The sequence below is a fragment of the Anser brachyrhynchus genome (genome assembly GCF_964034855.1).
Source record: "Anser brachyrhynchus genome assembly, chromosome: 19".
Classification (NCBI taxonomy): domain Eukaryota; kingdom Metazoa; phylum Chordata; class Aves; order Anseriformes; family Anatidae; genus Anser; species Anser brachyrhynchus.
This window is the reverse complement of record NC_137712.1, coordinates 5,215,920-5,237,789: the sequence shown is the minus strand read 5'-3', so window position 1 is coordinate 5,237,789 and position 21,870 is coordinate 5,215,920. Positions and strand designations below refer to the sequence as shown.

At 39.7% G+C, this 21,870-nt stretch overlaps 1 protein-coding gene and 1 long non-coding RNA gene across 4 annotated transcripts in view; both read right to left on the bottom strand.

Annotated features, from left to right (window-relative positions):
- The window catches only part of LOC308180484, a 31,453-nt gene extending 11,402 nt beyond the window's left edge, over positions 1-20,051 (bottom strand). The window contains exons 1-2 of the long non-coding RNA XR_013940969.1: positions 667-20,051; positions 81-201 (exon numbers count right to left, since the gene is read on the bottom strand). This is a non-coding gene — a long non-coding RNA (uncharacterized lncRNA). The remainder of the gene's footprint in view (positions 1-80; positions 202-666) is intronic.
- The window catches only part of MED27 (mediator complex subunit 27), a 141,024-nt gene that overhangs the window by 70,937 nt on the left and 48,217 nt on the right, over positions 1-21,870 (bottom strand). For all 3 annotated transcript variants that reach the window (XM_080562260.1, XM_080562261.1, XM_080562259.1), the window contains exon 2: positions 20,058-20,202. In XM_080562260.1, coding sequence (XP_080418386.1) covers positions 20,058-20,202 — 145 coding nt within the window. The remainder of the gene's footprint in view (positions 1-20,057; positions 20,203-21,870) is intronic.

Here is a 21,870-nt window from a genome sequence, read left to right as displayed (position 1 = left end):
TTGCTAAAATGAAGAAGCCTGTTATCTCCATCCCCCACCCCATAAAGATGCTGGTACAAAACAAGCGACTCATCCGTTACCTTTTCTTTTGAGAGTGGTATAAATTGAACTTGTTTGATCATACAGAGAGAGCACATGAACCCAAATCCTTTTAATCAGTTCTCATGTCTCTCAACCAGAAAGCACAGATTTAACAGGCACCTGAACAAATGGTAACAAAATAGTTGTACAATTAAAATAAGGCTTAAAACCATTTTCAAGGTTTAAAAACTGAAAGTGTTATTAGTAAAGGTAACAGGTAAGAAAATTTGTTGTTAAAAATAGATGATTTTCTGCTTCTAAAATATGCAATTTTCAGGCTGATCTTGTCGCCTTTAAATTTTTATAGCATCTTCAGTTCCAATTTAAGATTTTCATACTCGGTAGGCAAGGTTTCTTATGTTCTATATTAAATTCAAGACACCTCTTTGGCATGATCTGCAATATTAATAATATAACAGTACCAATTTCAGGAACAGCAATGTACCATCAACACATGCATACCTACACGAATGGAAATTTAACCGTGTATATCATGGAAATCTTTCATACATCACAGAAAAAAACAGGTCTAAGATAGCTCAAAGATAATTCGAGATTTCCGCTTTTGCCATACAAACGCCTGACCTTGTCATGCTTCACAAGGTAACACCAATGTATCTGATGCAAGAAAGCATATGTTTCTCTTTACTGGATGCAAAACAGGAAGAGAGGAGGGAGAGACAATGATACTCGGGGCCAACCCCAAGTTTCTGAAGAGCAGACTCGCAGCTGGCATTATTCAGCACAAACACCTCCCCCCCCCAGCCCTAGGATATTCACAGAACTAATTGCCACAGGAGAATTTGAAACCTTGCACTTTGGAAACAATAAACACTACAAATTCCTTGTTTAGCTAGGAATTTACACTGGTGTTATCAAAAGAGCTTTAACTTTGAGACTGAGCTGTTTTTAAGTTGCCATGGGACTGAGTTAAAACCACAGGAAAAGCTAAATGATTAATTTTTATGGATTTCAAGAGTCTGGCATACATTTGACTTTTCATGCCTCAGCTGTCTTGCAGGCACTCTTCGATAACACCATTACCCCCTACCTGTTGACCATCTAACCCACAGGCATTTCAGCTCCATCTCCATCTGGATGTACCTTCTCCCGATATCCTGCTAATCACTAAGCAAATCTCAGAGGGTCACAAAACAACAGCTCATCTGCACCCCAGTTTAAGGCACCAAGCAAACAGCTCTCTTGCTGCTATGTGGGCTTCATTATTAATGAAATACAAATTGCAAACATTAATGCATTGCTTCAGGTGACCATCATAAAAAAAGGAATAGAAACTTAGTGTGGCTGGCCACAGTGGCTTACTTGGTGTACTTACTGGAAGGTAAATTAGGGGCACTAATGACCACGGTACTAACAGAAACTTCTTCCATACACCTTCACCCATGTGAGTACTGCATTTCCTCCATCAAACCATACGACCAACTTCTGCGATCGTTTCAACTACTGCACCCTTTTTTCTACTGAAGGCACAACTGCCTACAAGCCATGACGTTACCTCAGTCAGAACAGACAGACACTGCTGGTCTTTTTCCCATTACCAGTGGGGAGGGGAGGGGGTGAAATCGAGATTAAGAAATTATTTGAATTACTCGGTCTGTTGACAAAAGCGTGACCCCCACAGAAGGGCAGCAGCCCCGCTCCCCGCTCCCGTACCTCGTGCACTGACTCAAACAGCAGCAGCAGCTCAGGTGGTGTTGGATGCTCCAGGAACCCAAATGTCTCACAGTTAGATGGGAGCTGTCGGGCACTTGATGCGAAATACATAGAGGGAAGAAAAATCCTCCTTGCTGTTCAACTCATTTTAAGGCATATTATCAAAACTGCCCCTCTACCCTCGGATGGAAAACTCTGAAGCATCCCGCTAATTTAGGAGATTTGGTAGAAGCAAAATCCCTCTTTCTGATTTTTGTTAAACAAAAAACAAACAAAACAACAACAAAAAAGCACAGGATTTTTTTTAACATGTTTCTATTACTCTTGCTACAAAGACTTTTGTAAATTAGGACACTACCTATATACGTCCCAAAGTTTATTTTATCAAGCCAACGATTTAGGGACACGAACAACGGACAATTCATTCAACTGCAGGTTTTTGCCTGAGGCACTAAAAAAAAAAATAAAAGAGCAAGTAAAACTTACAAATGATACTGAAAGAGCCAAAGACTCGCTTCTGGCATGCTAAGCAAGCGGGAACAATCAAAAGCCATGGAGCAGTTAGTAATTTATACTACTGAGCCTAATGCTTGGACAGTAAGGGAAACAGATGGCTCTGCAATATGGAGATGGCTCCGGGAAAGCAATCGGCACCGGGACACTGCAAGAACGTAGCAGCAATGGTTTGTCTGGCTGTTGCAATAGCCACAGCAAACCGAATGGCATCATTTCTGGGTATTAAAAAAAGAAAAAAAAAAAAAGCAAGTAAAACAGAACAGAACTTCTCAGTTCAGTAAGCTCGTATTCCTTGCTTTAATTCAGTTTTTTTCAGACTAACCTGCACGGTTCTGTGCAAGTAAACGAGCACAAACTGCCCGGCACTAGCAGCCTGCCTCTTCCCGGCTCGTCCCCCCCAGTAATCCTGCATCACACAGAACGGCTGCGAACGTCAGCTATTTAGTTCTACTTTTAGCTCTGCTTTAAATAAAAGTGTGCTGAGTGAGAGCTGCATAATGAATGCTCAAAACCATGGAGATGGTACAGACTGCAATGGGACAGCATTACCAACGGGTGGGGGCTGTATTTTTTGGTTTTCCTTCTGGCAGACTTATTTAATTGGGCAGAACAAAACCCACATTTGCCATGGCATGTTTACAACTGCACGCTGGAGCAGATGAGCAGCCAGCTGGTGTCGCACAAAGTCCTGCTTCAGACCTGGGGACACAATCAGAGGCAGCGGACCCACAGTGCACATGCATACACCGAGATCAGGAAGGGACTTGGTGAGTTAACTCAGTTCAGTTTTCTTAAAGTATTACACTTCGAGGCCTTCATGACTAAGAGATGCACCAGTCATGGAAGGATTTCTATGAACCTAAAAGTTTAGCCTGTGACTTTTCAGAAAGACCAAAGCATTTTGTGCTCTGACCACAGGAACCTCTTACAACCTGCTCGCAGTGAAGTCAGAGGATAAAGGTGCAACAACAGGGGGGCTCTGATCAGCCGTGAAACCAACTGGTTTAATTTCTATCAGAGGAGAAAGGTAAGTCGTCAATAAGAAACGTACTTTCCTCACTAAAGTTTCCATGGTTCAGCAATGTGATCACAGGTACCGTTTACGCAGTACCGTTACCTATCCATGTTCTCCAAAATCTGAAGTTTTCCCGTGAGGCTGCAACAACTTCTGGAAGACAATTTCCAACACAAATCCCGCTGCAGATGAGAAAAGTGAGCAAGTAAATACACCAATGTGACACACAGAGTAACACACAGACAACTGGGGACAAGTGCAGTTAAAATAACGCAGAATAAATGGTCTGCAGCATATCCAAAGCCCAGTGACAGCGCACTGAAGGTGTACCCAGGGCAGAGCTCTGCAACAAGTCAGCGCTCGAACACAGCTGACAGCCCCTCTCTTTAGTTTGTACAGGCATGAAGGCACAACTTTGTTATTGCACTCAGTAAACAACCAAATACCACCGCTCCTTAAAGCGATAATCAAGAGGGGCATTAAAATAAACTCATTTTAGGGAATATGCTTTCAGAACACATTTCTCTTCTTCTGGATTTAAGCCTGATTGTACATTGTGGAACAAGAATTAGAACAGAACCTGCAACATAATTACCAGCGTGTATATTCTCAGCATTTGCTTACCATGACAGCTGCCATCAGTATTGCTCCTCTCAAGGAAACAAATTATTAAGATTGATTAAATACCTGCTTTCCTTAAATACTCTTGACAATACAGAGATTTTTCTTTCCTTTTTCTAATGGGTATTTTATGTTGGCAACTTATGGATCCTGTATTAAAATGTTTCCATTCACAACAGCAATCTGCTGTTAGGACAACCAAACCCAAGACAGAGCCCTGTGATTTGAAGGGAAAGCAATAGGAGGAAAAAAACATAAAGCCAGCACTGCAGTATAACATCCCTGCTGGGGCACGGAGGGGACCTTTTTTTTTTTAAAGAAAAAAAACTTGCAAACTTCTCATACAGAAACAATCTCTCTTATAACCTGATGATTCCCTGAAACCCGGAAGCTTCATGAACATATGATATATTCCCGATTTTAACCTCTTTGAAGGGCCCTCAGGTGTCGTTCTCATCTATTGATCAGGAGGACATGCAACTGCAGGCGCGAAAACAACAATCACAGCTCCAGCACTCTTCGTGCACCTCTTTTGTGCTTTAGAAAATTCACCATTTCCTAGGTATCCTCTTACTGAGGACAGACACCATCAAGGGTTAAAAAATAAACAGATTTAAGCAACTCGCAAGAAAAAACCCAAACCAGTCAGTCAAGGCACTGCTTGACTTCATCAGCCACTGAGAGAGTCACAGAGGATTTGCTGCTACTCTGATTTGATCATGCAAGCCTCTGAAAATTTTGCCTAGTCCATTACTTATTTAGAAAATATTCTTTCCGTTATTTACCACAGGCGTAGCGAACATGAGACATTAGCTTCCCCAATCTCACGTTGTGGCTGACAAAGCAAAATGTACACCCAAGTTAGAAGGCCATCAGAGCGCTGCAAGCCTCTGAAAAAGGCCACCTTCAATAAATGCACAATAAATGTCTTCCCAGTCCACTCAAGCACATTCTTCAACTACTGCCGTATGTCAGTGTCTCTTAAAAGCAGGATGCTTACAGAAAAGCTACAGACCCTCGATTTCTATACATCTGGGAATTAGTGCATTTTGCAAGTTAGCACACAGGAAAATGCACTAAGGACAGTACTTTGTGAGGTAATTCGGACTCCTGGAGTCCTGCTACGAGTAATGTCTGTATAATTTATGCATTCCCTACAACAGGCATGTTGGAAAAGTAACTCTTTAAGAGTCATCCTTCCATGTCCTGTTAACCCTACAAAGCCCTTGCTATGGCGTGACCACTGGCGCACTATGATCAAATAACATGCAAACCACACAAGAGCAGCACAAAGTTACTTTGAAATTTGCTTGAAGATTAGCTAAAGCATTTGCAACGCAGTAGCCTCCTGTGCGGGAACAGTTCCCGTGCTATTTAAGTCAATTCCATGTTAAACACTTTTCTCTTCTGTTGATCTGCGAAAGACCCAGACAGAAGAACAGTAAAGTTATCTGTACAAAACCAGAACAACAAAATTGTCACGAAGTAAAAGTCTCTAAGAATCATAAACACGCTCTGGTTTATCAGCTTAAACTAAAACTCCTTTTTCTCCACCAATCCCTTTGGCATTTCAGGATTCCTTTTGCTTTGTTACAGGAAAAATGAATTATACCCAAGACCCTGGATGCCCTATGTCTCTGCTTCTACTTCATGAAGTCTGCTGCGGCAAAGCAGTTGGCTCATTCAGGTTGTTGCAAAAATTACCAAGAAATTTATTCACATCTGCATGCGGCTATGGTTGTCTACTACATGGAAATATGATTTCGAAACACCACATTTACAAAACTGCTTTGTCTCTATGAACTACAGAATACCAAGCTGTCACATAAAACACCAGTAATGAGATGTTCTTTTGATTCCCAACTATCAAAGGTGTCCACCCCGTCAGAGGGCTGTGCAGTGTCTCCACTCCATCTGTGCTGCGCTTTGAAGGGACAATGCCATCTCTTGGATGCGTTAACTCTGGCAACTGAACAACATCTGACATGCCAGCTATGCTGCAGATCTCCTCACAGAAAGAGAGATTTGTCTCCTCCGTTTCTGTAGGGTGTAGGGGCCTCACGTCTCCCAGAAGGAAGGTGTTGGCTTGGAGGACAGCCATCTACCCAGCTCCCTCCTCGACGAGGGAAAGCAGGCACATTGACTTGCGCCCTTTACGTATCGATGCTCCAGCTGAGTAAATTAAGATGTACAGGGGAAAAGCAAAGAGCATCAGACGAGGGTATACAACTCAGAAAAGCATAGTAGCAATTTTATATCTTCTTCAATCTTCCCGAAATGTGATTACAGTTGACCTTTAAAACTAGGGGATCAACCAATCAATTCTGCTGGAACAACCCTGTATGTGTGATCTAAGAGCATGCCCATACTTAAAAAAAGAAACTTCCAATGGCTGCCTGGCACAGTCGTTCTATTTTGCTGTAAAAGTTACTGAGATTTGTCTCAATTGATTTTACTTGCAAGAAAAACACAACATCAGAACTGCAGCATCAGCAGACACTAAAGGTCTCAGCTTCTCGCAGGATGAATGCGATATCAATAGTTATTAGGATGTATTCATACAAGGTACTCAAGAGGGATGGAGAGAAGATGCTAGTAATCTCACTTAATCCTAACGCAACCCCAAGTCAGGTTCCTTGGACTGTGGGAAAAAAAGACTCAGGGAAAATGATAAACACTCCACAGTATTTGCCAGGCAAAACATTGAATTTGGAACTGAACACATATTTAACAGCTCTTTAAGTAGCAAAGCTTTTGTGTCATGTTAGATGTCAGGTTTTATTTCGGCTGATAAAATGTGCCTTAACAAATAACCCAAGAGAGGCTTCAGGAGGGTATTAGCCCACAGCGGGCTCAGAAGCAAGATCAGCAACTGCCAGCAATCCCACTCGTCGCACACTGCAGCCTCTCTCAGATTTCTCAAATACTCATTCTGCAGCACAGTCATTGTATAGATGGGAAAACAAAGACATGCATAATGAAATGAGTTGTGAAATTCATCTAGCAAGCTAAGGAGAGAGGAAAGAAGAGGGTGTTCAACTCCAGAGTCCTTCCCGTGCCACTGGGAACCTGGCAACCCTGCTACTCTTGAAACCTCCACCCTTCCCATCAGAAATGTTTTGAGATGTCCACGCACAGCACCATCACACGCTTGTGTTCACACAGTCAAGCAGACAGCAAACTCTTTTCTGCAGAAAGTCACTAACTCCACTCCACACTATATGCTAGGGTTTCCAAAAGACCCAGGGAATCGGAAAGGAAAGGTTACCTTTTGCTTTCTCAGGCACAAGAGAGCTTACAGACAGGATCAGTTCTGTGATCTGTGAAATTCCCACAAGCAGCTCGGGAAGATGCACTCAGCAATGCAGCTGATGACCCCACCCAAAAAAAAAATGATGGCACCGAGCAAACTGAAAATGCTACATTGAAATTCTGAAAATACAAGATTTCACTCCGGAGTAAAACTGAACCATAAGGCAAGCTAAGTCTGAGTGCAGAGACAACTGCAGAGAAAACTCTAAATAGAACCCAACTGAAAGCATATGGGCAAGGCAGGGAACATGAGAATAAAAATCGCACTAATGGTAAAACACACAGGGATGTTTTCTTCTTAAAAGTCACGTAGGAAGAGAAACGTACATCCAGCCTCAATGAGAGAGGACTTTAGGGGAGGGAAAAACCATTATTCTTTGAATGCAGCTTATTTGATGTAAAAGCGGCTTTTTCTCTGAATGAAGAATTCTTCTAACATACAGAAAAGCCAACTTCTGCGATGAGAGAGCCCGGTAACGCTGCTGTAGTTGAGAATGTCATGATTTCCATCAAAAAACTGTTTTGCAGAGATTAGGAACAGCTGTTTCAAACCGAATTAGACTAAAACTGGAAACAAGCTGTCAAGACCCAAAAAATATATTTTATACATAAAAGAATGTATTTGATTCAGCTGTTTTATCATGGTGGTCAGCCAAAAGAGGGAAATAAAGTAACACTGTGAGATTCCAGATACTGTCGCAAAGACACTTCTCATTTTTAAAAGTGAGTTGCTCTTTATGTAGATTTATTTCTTTGAGCATTTGGAAGAGGAAAAATGTCAAACAGCTCATATCACAGATTCTTGAATATTTTCAAACCACGGGCAGCTTAAAACAGTTTAAAAGACACCTGAGCACTTTTTCTGCTCTAGTCCCCATTCTCTTCATTTTCTGTAGCAGTGACAGGATGTTTGCAACAAGGAAAATATACTAAATTGCTGTTGATGTGAAAAGATTAAAATCAGTCCCTTTAACCCAACACTTGCGAGTAACAGCACATGTATATGGTTCCTTTCTGTGCATGCCTGCAGATCCTAGGAGGTTTTTAGTATTTTCAATATCGATTTCCACAGGAACTGCAATTTCATATAATGAGAAATAAACACATTTATTTTAGAACTGTAGAATGTCACATCTAGATATAATTCATTTGTGTCTAATATCCCACAAAATATATAGAGTACCTATAACACTATGTTGCTGCCAGTTATAAAAACTTGCTTAGGAAATCCAAGCACAACAGGCAAATTAATCAAGCCTGGCAGTGGTTTTGAATACAGCTTTCTTCTGAAGCACAAGTCTGAACATCAAAGACCACTGTGACTTTATTACGTATTTTAAGATGTAGTCGTCGTACTCCGCTCTCCAACCCAATCTAAAGTAATCTTGAAAATATTCTTAGCATTTCAACACGTTCATTACTTTTCATAACATAATGATATACACTAATTCTACCCAATAAGTATATTAGTTATTACTATCAGCTTGTCAGTGTGTGTGCCTTTGAAGAAATGTTATCTGGGAACAAGCCAATTCATGAGCATATATTAAAAAAAAAGCAAGCTAAAAATGCATTCCCTGGAGTTTGCACAGACACCAGGCAAGCATGCAACTACAGTTATGAGCCATTTCAGCTCTCAGATTGCTCACACGGTCTAGCTTTAGGCATTTAACTCGAGCACTTCAGTTCTCAGCAAATTCAGCGAGCACCAGAGCGTGACTGCAACCTCCCCACTAAGCCAAGAACCTTGCAACAGAGCACAACAAGGTAACTGCTGCTCAGGGTACAAAACCTTTTGATCTTGCTGTGAAAAGATCAAAAATGTAAAAGACCAGCACCTAGTAGGATCAATCAGCTTTCACTAAATCTTCTTCTATTAATGCAGAGGACATCTTTTCCTACATGTACTGTAACTGAACAAATGTCTGTGGCTAAAATACTTTATTCAGTTTTGTTTCTTGTGCAAGAGGAAGCTTTATATTCATGACATTTAAAACTAGATAAAATAAACTGCTCAGACTTGGACTAACCTTATATTGGCAGAGAAGCTGGTAACACATGCTGGTAAGTCATCTTCAGCTGCAGCCTCCAGGACTGCCCAACTCTAACTGCTTTTAAATGCAAGCTGAAACCAACAAGAGGTACCAACCACAAGAGGAGTTAGCAGTGAAGGAGCTCCGAGTGCAATACCCATATTCTCATCTATCCTCTGTTCTCCATCTCCCAGTCCCCCGACTGCCCTGTTGTAGCACTACTCAAACTTCTACGTGGGTCTCTCAAGCAGCAGCACTTTACAACAGAAGCAAAGTCAGCTCTGGGTTTTCTGCAGAAGAAGAGTCATTCATCAGGGTTCTTCCACGAAGCAGAACAGAAGCCTACTGCACAAAACTGAAGAAGTATCCCTAAAAGCTGGGTCAGATACCTGGCCAGATCTGAAATAAAATTCACCTGCAAAAATAAACAACTGCTTCCCACACACACACCCCCAGGAGAATGTAAAATGACTGCATCTACTGCAAAGTGTGAACTTCCTAAGTGGCTTATCCAATGTTACGAGTGAAAGCTTACACCTCTGAGAACAGACAACTTTCTTCGAATCATCACCCATTTCATTTTATTAACAGAACAATCAAATCAGAAACATCAAATTCTCTCAAAGGCCATCTAAGATCAACTGCACATCCTCTGCAATAACTTTTATATCAAAACTAAAAAGCAGGCATCTACGTGAACAACAAGGATGCTGCTGTCGCGGTCTGGAATTTCTTACTCCCATTCTGCACTTGTCACAGCATCGGAGCCACAAAATGACAATGCTACTGCAGGGTAGGGTTATTTTTTTTTCTCCAAGGAAAATGAGAAGCTGTATGCACTGAGGCGTACCTACTGAATCTAGAGATTTCAAGAATCACCATGGACTTTCCATGTTACACAGCTCCAATAGTCAAAGCTCAGAATTAACTACTCCTGAACATAAAACTGTTGTCACATTTTTGCCAAATGTACCTTTCCATGACACGGTATCCAAAGTAGTTGCCTGAACTGCACTTTGATTACATACAGCTCCTTACACAGACCATCTTCAAATTTATTAGCTTTTAGGTGACTTCCATGTTTTGCAGCCCAGTTATTACTGGAGTCTGATCAAGATACAACAGGGAAGAACTGAGTATTGCTCATAAGCAATTCAAACTACCCAGTCCCTCCACAAACTGAGGGGATCAGCTTTAGTAACTCCAAAAGAGAAATCCAAACGAGATTAGAGATGAGTGCACTTCTGCATAAAGCCCAAATAACAGACACACTGCAAGATCAGACAACAACAATAGTGGAGAGCAACAAGGTGACATCATTAAAATTTCCATTTTGTTTGATTTCCTTTAGAAGCTATAAAAAAACCTTTTCCACAGAAGGAATACCAATAGGATGTTTATCGACTTTATCAGTTATTTTATATTAGTGTTCATATTCCTTGAATACCCTTCATATGAAGGTCCCCAAACACTTTACAAACATCTTTAATCCGCTTCAAAGAAAGCGAGACACAGCTTCCTTTGAGAGATGAGGAACCCAAAGCGGTTATCACTCTTCCCTGCGGGCTGTAATGGGGTATGTCAGAAGCATCGTCGGTTTTCCCATCCAATAAAACCCTACAACCTAGTCTATAGGAACTACAAATAACAGGTGCCAGACCTCAAGAAACTCTCTCAAGTGAAATCACAGGCAAATATTACTATTTTAGGTAAGATTCTGGTTTATGCCTTACGAGACAATTTAAGCCAATAAAATAAAGTATTTGGGCAACTATGTAAAGAGATGGGGGAAAAAAAAGACAGAAATCCCCCAAATCACAGAACATTAGGGATTGGAAGGGACCTCGAAAAATCACCTAGTCCAATCCCCCATCTCACACATGATAAAATCAACTGTTTGTTGGGAATTTTTGTGCAACCTTCCACACAGAAAGGAAACTAACATAAAGGTGGACCTTCTTTTCCTCTGGAAATGTTGCCACGTACATAAAAGCCACATTGATCTCAAAACAAAACAGAAGGATCTAGTCTTTATGTATCATAGACAAGTTTACAGTCAGCCACAGAAGATTCGGGAAGTTGTATTGATTTACCAGAGAAAATCTAAAACATTAAAAATAAGGGTTTTGTTCTGCCCAACAAAACAGAAGAAGTCTGTTTTCCACAGCTAACAATCCCTGCCTGGTTCTCACATGAGGATGAATAAACAACTCAAGTTTTTTAAGCACATACGGGCTTTCCAATAGCAAGCTCTTAGGATGACAATGAAAGTTAGGTGATGCTCTTCTTCTACTGCACTCTTTGCTGGGGCAATTAGAGGGACTGGAGTCTCTGACAACATCCTCTGCACTTTCACGGTGGCCACCATGCGCTGGAAGACAGGCAGGCTTTCAGCACCAGCAGCAAGTCAGGCTGAGCCACTGGGAGGGCACACAAACCCAAACTTCAGAGGAGTGCTGGCTCCGAGGGTTAGTGACAACGCTCCTGTAGTTCTGCAGTCCTATTCTTCTATTCCATATTCTTCAATTAATCCCTATACAGCACGTTGTATTCCTGCTGTATTTCTCAGCTTCTAAAAGTAAAGCATTTTATTCCAACCTAATGTTTGTACCATGACTTATCTACATACTGCAATTCTGTGCGTGTGCATGACTTAGTTTGATCCCAAGTCTGATATTGATATTAGCAAAGCAGTTTTAACCAATTTGGTCTGATGACAGCATTACACAGCTTAGAAGGGGAAGTGATCACTGACTTACACATCACACAACTCACCATCCAGCACCAACTGTTTGAAGAGTTCCTGCAGAGGAGAAAAGGAGTTAGGGGAGGAAGAACTGGGAGTGGGCAGAAGTGTTTTGGTTAAAATAGACCAACATCAATCAATTCCATCCTGAAATAGGCTAACAGCTAGAACATTAATACTTAGCAAAGAAACAGGAGAAAAATACTCATTAGCAAATAAAGGTGTTGCACAGCATTAAATAATTCCCACCAGCTGACAAGGGGGCTGTGATTTATAACAGTGCGTATTGATATATCACTTCCCATAATTAGGAAAAGTGAGACCAGTACTGCTTACAGCATTATTTTGATTGGAGCTTTAAAAAAATACTGTTGAATAACAACAAACATCAGGCACCACAATAGTGGAACACCTTACCATCCTCTCAGGCTGTTTCGGATTTGAAATGAAGTACTCTAACACAATCCAGCAAGAAAGGCAAACTCCATTTGGACCCACATAACCTCATCTCGCAATAACATCCTAGTGTGAATTATTACAATTATAACTCTGGGAAGATCACAGATATAAAACATCAAAACCACATAACAAGCCAGAATCAAAGGCTAATTATGTCTTTTTTTTTTTTAGTGACAAAGTACTGACTGTCACTCTTCTCTTCTTGAAGGAACAAACTAACCTCACTCTACTAAAATGTCAATGAACCTCAGCTGACCCGTCGAGGAATTAAGTGTAGCAAAATCTCACCTGCGGTAGCATCTTAGCAGGAATGCAAAGAAAAAAGAGGCTGGTAATTTTCATTTCCTTTTGTTCTGATTATTAGCTGTCAAAAACGTTTTCACAGTTGCAATAAACTAGTCAGGATAGCCCTGGGTTGGAGCTTTTTGTTCAGCAACAGCATAGCAATAAAAGGCAATGAAACTCGGCCCAAGAGCTGTAAATCTCAGGGACTCCCAGCTGAGGAGGGAAGATGCACCCTCCCAACAAGAAGATGGACACAGCTGCTGTTATCCATCTCTAATGCCCCTGATGCTGCTTTGGACAGGATTTCTAGGGAGAATAAAAGCTACAAGCAGTTTTTTCCTTCCTCATAAGTTTTACCAATGATTCTTCCACCACCACTGTAATATCAAGGATAATTTGCGCACTACCTGCATTTTCCACCCCCATCTTCGCTGGTCACTAAAATCAACCCTGCAACAACAAAATTAAATACTCTCCATGCAGAAAACTGACCAACAATTAATAACCATGGCAGCTGGAGGCAACGAAGTAACACCTGTTGCCTAGTCATTTAAAAAAATAACGAACGGAACATTAATGTAATTCTGAATAACAAGGGCATTTCACCAAAACATTTGCCTAAAATCACACAAAATTAAAAGCCCATTAAAGGGCATTCTTCCAGACTGCCAGGCAAACAACATTAGTCACTAACTATACAATACTTGGCATCTACAATTCATTTCCATCCAAAGAACCCAATGCACTTGGGACACATTTAGACTAGAAACTCTCCCGTGAAGTAGGTTAAGTATGATCCCATTTTATCCATAATAAAAATGATGCACGGAGAAATCATGCACACTGTTCAAGGTTACAACAAAGATTAATAAGAAAGGCAAGAATAGAATCCAAGTGGCCCAGCTCCTGTTTTGTGCTCTGTGTACAAGAAAACACGGGGACATGTATCATTCATTTCTCCAGCAGCAGAAATATAAACTCCAATGGCTTATCTACCCAGGAAAGGAGTCCACCCCTGGTAATCCAGAAGAGCCTTTGCAGCCCACTCCCTCTTTGAGCACAGCTTCTGCTCCTACAAAGCAAAGTAAAACTTGCTCTTCGGAGCGCTACAGAAATATTCTTGGGGCAGAAACTGTGAAAGCAGCCATTTAGCTTCAATTCAGTTCTTATTTTTTTCATTTGATCCCTTCTGTAATCAAACCAAAGGACTTAGCAACTTCAAGTCTTTTCCCTAAGTAACTTCTTTAGAGCTCCTACTCACCACGAACCTTCCTCCTCCTACCCCAGCAAGCACAGGTGATCTTCAAAAGCAACCTGCAGAAGCACTGGGCAAGAAGCTGATGCAGTTCTGGGGACAGCTTGTCCTGATATTACATGTGTGTCACGGATATTACAGAACACTCAAACACTTCCCAATTAGGGTGGCCGAAATCTCAGCAGAAAACAGCTGGATCTCCATACAACAGTATGCCAGACTATTAAAACGCTGCATTCTTACAGAATAAAGTCCTGAAAGGACAAAATCTTGGCCAGCTGCCTGCACTTCCAGACAACTGCCAGCACAGTAATTCAGTTACACTGTCCATGCTACTGTAAAACTACATTAAATTCAAAATGTTTGAGCGCATCCGAAAATGAAAATTAATGTCCCTTGGAACGAGCACTTCATTTTACAATCAGGAAGAACAAGAAAAAATTGCTTTGACGGTGTTCCTCTACTATTATGGTTAACATTTAATGGCATTTATTGTCATTAAACTCAATATTTGTGTCTAATCAATACTAAGCTACCAAGGGCAGCCTAACAAGTCTGGACTTTCTCTACAGGCTCTATTGATTTTTTTATTAGTATTTTTTTGAGACCTACAACAAACAATTTACACAATTTATCAGGGAACATATCAAGATAATTTAATATACAAAAACTATATATTCCTTTCTAATTTTGTCATGTGACTGAAAATAATTTTAATTCGTTAATGGTATTTATCTCAACAGTTCGATTTTAAATTCATGTGGAAAAACAAGAGGAAGCTCTGAAGTAACAAATTTAAATCCAAATATTTTTAATGTATTTCAATATGCATATCAACAGTAATCTCTCTTTTAGATTTGTATTTGCCAGTTAAACGAACTCATGACAACAACTATCCACTTTTGTTCACTTGGTGTGAGTACCACACATACTGTAAAGTCTATGGAAGTTGCCATAGTCTTCTTGTCACAGATGAGTAAATTAAATAATTTGACCTAAATCCTACTCACCCAGAGAGTCACAAAGTCTGAAAAGTTGATTTTTTGCTTTCTGCTTGAAGTGGTAGATAACAGCCTTCCCAAACACACCACTGCCATGATCGTTAAGTGCCATCTCATGATGACAAAAACAATACCACCACCACCACCACCGACACACCTACGCATGTTGATTCAAACTACAGAAGGGCTGGAATCTGGGAAAAGCAAACAGAAATTCAACACACATTTACCTAGCTCATTGGAACATACAGCACCGTGCTTCCATGAAGTTAAAGTCAAGGAAAAAAATTAAGATAACATCACCTCTTCAATACAAAAATTGTTCTAAATTTCCCCTACCTGTGCTGCTGTTAATAATATTCTTTGGAAGTCTGAAAATGAACTCCACCAAGAAAAAAAAAAAAAAGAGAGGGAGAAGGCTTGTAGAAAACACACTTGGGCAAGGAAACTGCTAATACTGCAGTCACTCAGCAGCTCAGGGAAGACTTGGTTTGCTGCTGTCCAACAAAGTCAATGTTTTGTAAGTCTGGCAGAAAGAGTGACCCTGTAAAATTTGGTAGTTGATTCAGTTTGTGTATTCTCTCCAAATAAAATTAGAAAACAAAAAAACAAAGACACACAAAACCCACCACAAAACAAACCAAAAAACCCAACACTCAAATAAGTGAAAAAGCTCTACCAGAATCTATAGCAGGGATTAAAGCTCAGACGCTGGGCATGAAGTACTTGACAGCACCCCCTAAGAGAGGGGGAACCTGCCCTCCAAAAGCATTTGCCTAGCTCAGTGAGCACACGCCACGCTGTGCATTTTCTGTTCCACCGGAGTCAAAGGGAACACCTTAACAGACACTGCCTCAGGCATGCACGGGAAGAGGGTATACAAATGCTCTGCCAAGGGCAAAGAGGATGAACAGATATACACTACAGGCAATAAATAACCTCACTAAAGCAGCAGACAAAAAAAAATTTCCCCACTCAAAGAATGAGTTCAAATTCCTTGGTTCCCAAAACCTGCATCTACCCTGACTGCTACAGCTGGATCAGACGACCATACCGGCATAAGTTATTCAACGTTTTATATATGAGATATACATGTTATATTGCTTTAACTGCATCAGCAATAATTCCTCTCCTGCCCACAAAACCCCTTGTTTCCCTTGTAGTTTTCCTCGCCTCCTAACACCACCCAGAAGTATGCAGCTGGTGACAAGAAGTAAGGCAGCATCACCCTGCAGGTCGAGTACTGAGGAGCAGGCTCAGGACAGAACAGAAACCCTTCCAACCGTCAGCGTCACCCTGGGTTCTACCTGCTCAGACATAACGATCATAGGACAGAAAGTTTAACAGCTGAGATATACGTAATTACTAAAACCAGAAATCAACTACAACTATTACACGGAGATGGTGTGCATCAAAAGAACTACTGCTGCTTCCTGCAAGCGTCCTAACTTGCAGAGAATACCTTGGCTGCATCACATCACCCGTAGGGCTGATGGCTCATTTTTGTCTTATCTAATATCATATCCTCAGTATTACATTAGAGGGCAGATAAGGATCCTTCTGGGAAACAGCACGTCAATCGTAACAAAGGAAACCTCTTTTCTTAAATAAAATTGAATAGGAGAAAATAAAATAACTACGAAGCAGGCCTAAATACCGATCCAAAGCCGCTGCACGCTTCCATGCACCCACAGTCAAACTGTTTTACCTGTATGATTTTTACCAATATATAAAAGAAGCCAGTTAGCAAAAGCAAAGACAAAATCACTTAGCTCTTGCTTGCACTAAGATCGATTTAAACTTCTCATGTTTATGTCAGCTCTAGCTTTTAAGCCCTGTTAAACACCTGGAAAAGTAAAGTTCCTTTACAGCTGCATGTGTGTGTAATTAATGCATCTGACAAGCTGTTGAGTTCCCAAACAGCTGCTTCTATTATATGGACAACTTCACCATCTGCAAAACTATTGGGTAAACTACAGTAAGTAAATATCAGGATAGCAGATGCTAATAAATAACCGGAGCTGCCAAGATAACACAATTCTGTAAGGAAAAAGTCTGTGAGTATGATTTTCACTATACTTCCCAGCACTGCTACTTAACTCAGAAAACTTGTTCATGCATCCACCACCAAATCAAAATTGGGTATTTGCTTGACCCAGCATCAAAATAAAGCTGTTAATGTGAAGAAATAACTATTCGAACAACTTGATAGTAGTACTGTGGTTTAAAGAGCTTCATGTGGTTTATGGTATTTGGAAGGCTACTATCACTACAGTCTCCAAACACTGCCCGAGACTGATTCCAAAGCAGATATACTGATATAAATGGACCAAAAAAAAAACATCTCAGCTTTTAACGAGACTATTATATAGGACAACTTCTGAAATTCTGATTTCTTTTTTAAAAGCATACCATTTCAGGCCTTTAATTGTTCTTTCAGCTTTAGATAAAAATAAAATTAAAAAAAAAAGTATCAAAGCCACTTTTTTAAAAACATACAGTACTTGGATATACCAAAAAACAATCTGCTTCTCATGAAATAGCCCGGCTGTTACTACTGACCTGACTTATTACTGCCTTACAAGCTACTTTATTATCATGCTCCCCATGTTTTAGAAATAAACAGCATGCGTTGAAACATGCAACTGAAATTGCGTGTGCGTTCATTTCCCCTGTATTTCATGAATGTCCTTTTGGAATTGCACCATAGCTCTGAAACTCTACTCCATCTATCCTCCCCTGGCAGCCGCGTGGCTATTCAGGCCATCAGTAATGCATGAACAATCAGAGAGAGAGGAAAATGCCCTTATCTCAGCTCATCAAAAATACAAGCAAGCAAGCCACAAAGGGGTCACAAATTAAAAATTAAATGTGAACGGGCATAAAGCGTATTGACAAATCACCACATCCAAATCCTCCCTTCCAAGCAACAGCAAACACCAGGCACACATAATAAAAACAAAAGGTGGCCAAAAGATGTAATGAAATAACACTTATCCAGGAAATGTATTTAGCAATGAAGAATTAAGCAGCAACCTACACAAACACCACTAGGGTCTTTGGTGCTAATAGTAGTATCTACCCTCAGCACAGGTAACACATCTGCTATTAGAAAAAGGGACAACCTATTCACACCTGCTGGCTATTACAAACCCTAGAGAAGACAGTAGTAAAATTCTGAAGAACCACTAGGTAGAAAGCAATTTTTGAAATACAACTGAAATGGTATCTTTGACTTCTGTTTTACAGCTAAAATAAATGATAACAAAGCTAGAAGAAAAAACTGTTTTTTTTTCTCCAGGAAAATTGAAATGTATATGTGAGTGCACAGGATGCTAAAACTTTCTGCTTTCTGAAATCAGAAGCCAGTATTAAAAAACTGTTTTTCAAACCTCCATAAGACTCTAAGTTAATAAAAAAACTCCATTAGAATAACTCTTCCAGAGCTATTTCATTATCATCTGAGTTTACTTTGATAATATCCTAAAGAAATAATTAAATCAATGAAGACTTAAAGTTCTAAACTTGTCATGCAGTTAAGTATAAATGGTAAGTGGCTTTGTCTGAAAATAGCAAATTATTTCAAGTTCAGTGCCAATAATCAGTTTGAATAACAGCAAGAAACACAAACAAACAAGAAAATTTTTCTCAGCTGTCAAATTTCTACTTTAAAATCTCTCCTGTCCCCCATTTTCCAACCATACCAAAGTTTCTACTAATGCTGAATTCTACAGATTTTTGAAGACATAACACACATTTGCATTCTGAAAAGTGACTGTATAAATATTATTGTGGTATTCATACAAGAATCATTGTAGTAGTCCATTTTAATTCCAAATAACTGAGTTGGCTCAGTTTATAACAAGAATTTGCCTACCGAGTACTCGTGTAGCCAGAAAGTCTTCCTTGCTCATGTATTGCAATAAATAATTTAGAGAGGAATTGTCTTGCAATGCCCCAGCTATTTTCAGATTTATTATTCTTGCTTACTCCTGCTGTCTTGTACACAGTTGTTAAGAGCTACAACTCCAGAATCTCTCACTAACAGCAGTTACAAAAACAGAAATGAATCCATCCTCTATATTTTGCAACAGCTCACTAAACACTTAAAAATAATCTTAAGAAAACTTTTAAATAGTGATTCATTTCAATATTTCTATAAAAAGTAGCATACATGTTCAAAAAGATCAGGATGGGAACAGGCAAACTGAAGCATAATGGTGCTCAGACAGGGATTAATATTAATTGCAATAATGCAATGTTTACTTATTTAATAAAATTGGATGGGAAGAAAGGGGTATTTTTGATGTACCCACCCTAAGTAGACTACGTCCAGAGCAAAGATACCTACCCAACTTCTGTCCATAAACACATTCAGCATGCAAGATAATTGAACTGATTTTCATCAGAAGTTTCTTTCAACAAAAACAATTCATTCTTAAAAATACCCCCCAAAAAAAGCAGTAGTATTATCTGCATTTTCTTTTTGCATTACTTAAAATTCCATAACGTATACAATGCAAAAAACATTAGCTATGCCAAAGATGTTCAGTACAGATTTAGTGCTGAAATCAGGCAGAAATGGTTTTAAAAGTAGCAAATGATATAGAAAGCCATCAGCATTTCTGACGATGACAACTTCCCTCCGAGTTTTTCTACAAGTAGTTTTAGAGGCAACATAACATAAGCTCATGATTCTCTGCTCTAATATCCCATTGATTTCTGCTACAATGATTACTGACAGGTGTGAGGACAGAACATACTTTTATTTAATATCTACATAAGACAAGATGCTAAACAGCTATTACAAAGAGAATTATTCTGTCTTGGAGTCAATGCTCCCTTAGAAAAACATGGACACACTTATATTGCAGGAGAGTCTCCTTTCAATTAAAATACCATTTTTGTCCTTGAAAGTAATTCTAGATGTATATTATGCTCCCCACTTCATAAAAAACTCAGCTATTTTGACAGCCTTAAATATTCAGAGGTTTACTGTATCGCAAATCGGTCATTCTGGAGGAACACACAACTAAATTATATCAGTGTATTCTGTTACCTTATTTGACCATTTGTAGGCTTGCAGAAGTTGGCTGTAAAGAGGTGTTTTGTCCTGAACAGGATCTAGGCTCAACAGTCCGCTGTTGTGCAAGGGATGGTTCTCAGACGGTTTACCAACCAGATTGCTCAGACGCTCCAGCTCACTGAAAGAAAATACAACAGCATTTTCTAAAGTCAGACCTGGAGATACGTGTATCTAAGATGTGCAGTCCTTCTACAGAAACAGCAATCATGTCTACACTCTATTTTAGTATCTGCATGCTTTAAATATCTGTCCAATTTGATTAAAAAAGAAACAACTTAACCACTGCCATTATCCAAAAAGTTTTAAGTGGCCTGTTAGTCATTAAACTCATTGCTAAGCAGAGAAAGTACAAGTCAGGAGTCTTTGTAAGACAGAAAGGAAAGAGTCAAACTATGGTGTGTCCTGTTTACAAACACTTCCATAACTCAAGTCATCTTCTGAGCAAAGCACACCCTCAGAAGCTACAAAATTCTGGCTAGAAGCACTGGCTGCGATGCTATGGACAACAGGAGAATTATCAAGCAGGCAGGTGTCTTGTAATTTCCGTAATGCACTAGAAATTAACATTGTCCTCATGTAAATATACATGTGAACTGGCATTAGTCCTAATCCTGGAGATGGTCCTGCAGAGTTTGTGGCTGTTCTAATGCATTCCAAGTTGTCAGGGCAAGGAAGCATCTTCTGTTTTCCATGAGCAACCTGTACGTCTGGAGACGTGTACGAAATACCCAACTAAAGCTTAATAAGCACCATTTTTCCATGAAAAAAAGATCAGTGTGAAAATGATCTATTATTACTTCATATCTCATTTGTCAAACACTACATTTAATAATAACAAGAGTTAGGCAATGTTAAAAACTTGCATTAATCAGCTGTAGAAGAAAGACTGGCTACTTCGCACAGATATAAAATGCAATTTTTCAAATGACATGACTAATCAGGTGCCTCTCCTCATGACTCGTGAATGTCAAATCCCACTCTGATTGAACTTCAGACCTTGCACTAAATCAAGAGCAGGATTCAGTCCCTTAAAAGTGTGACTTATGGAAATGTCTGTGAAGAAAAATCCCAAATATCTCTGTTTGCATTTAATGAAGGTTATGAAAATAAACATCAATGACCAAGGAACTAACCATTAAGAAACTTCTATGCTTTCCTATCACAAAACTCTTCTCTGTTAATCATTATTCCCTCAAGCTTCCACGGCCTACACTAAGTCTCTTGTGCTTTGACCACTCATGAATATACTTAGCATTTGTTGCAATTGTACAATAAATGCAAATAGACAAGATAATTAAGAATTTGCTGAACAAGGAATGCAGTCAATACTTTCATGACTCAAGCCAAAGTCCACTGGTAGCATTAACTTCAGTACACGTTGGAGTGTTCACTTGCTACTCAACACCAATGCTTCCCAAAATCAAAACAGAATTATCTAATAATAAGATGCTACATGAATGATATTATTTTTGAGAAGTTACGTTTCAGAAAAAAGAAAATAAAAAAATACATCAAAATATCACAAACATGATCTAGCGGAATCAGGGAAGAAATGGCACCAAGTACTGATCAACATACCCATTAATGCTCTGGAAAACAGGGTGAAAAAGGAACTGGTAAAGCTTTATGATGGAACTATTCTCATGTAGGGTGCTAGGGACAAGACTAACTGCAAAGAGTTGCTGAAGAACTTCTCAGCACCAAAACACTGGATGACAAACTGCAACCTAAAGAAGTGTAACATAGCGCACATGAGAAAAGAGGTCAGAGACTACTTTGGGAACGA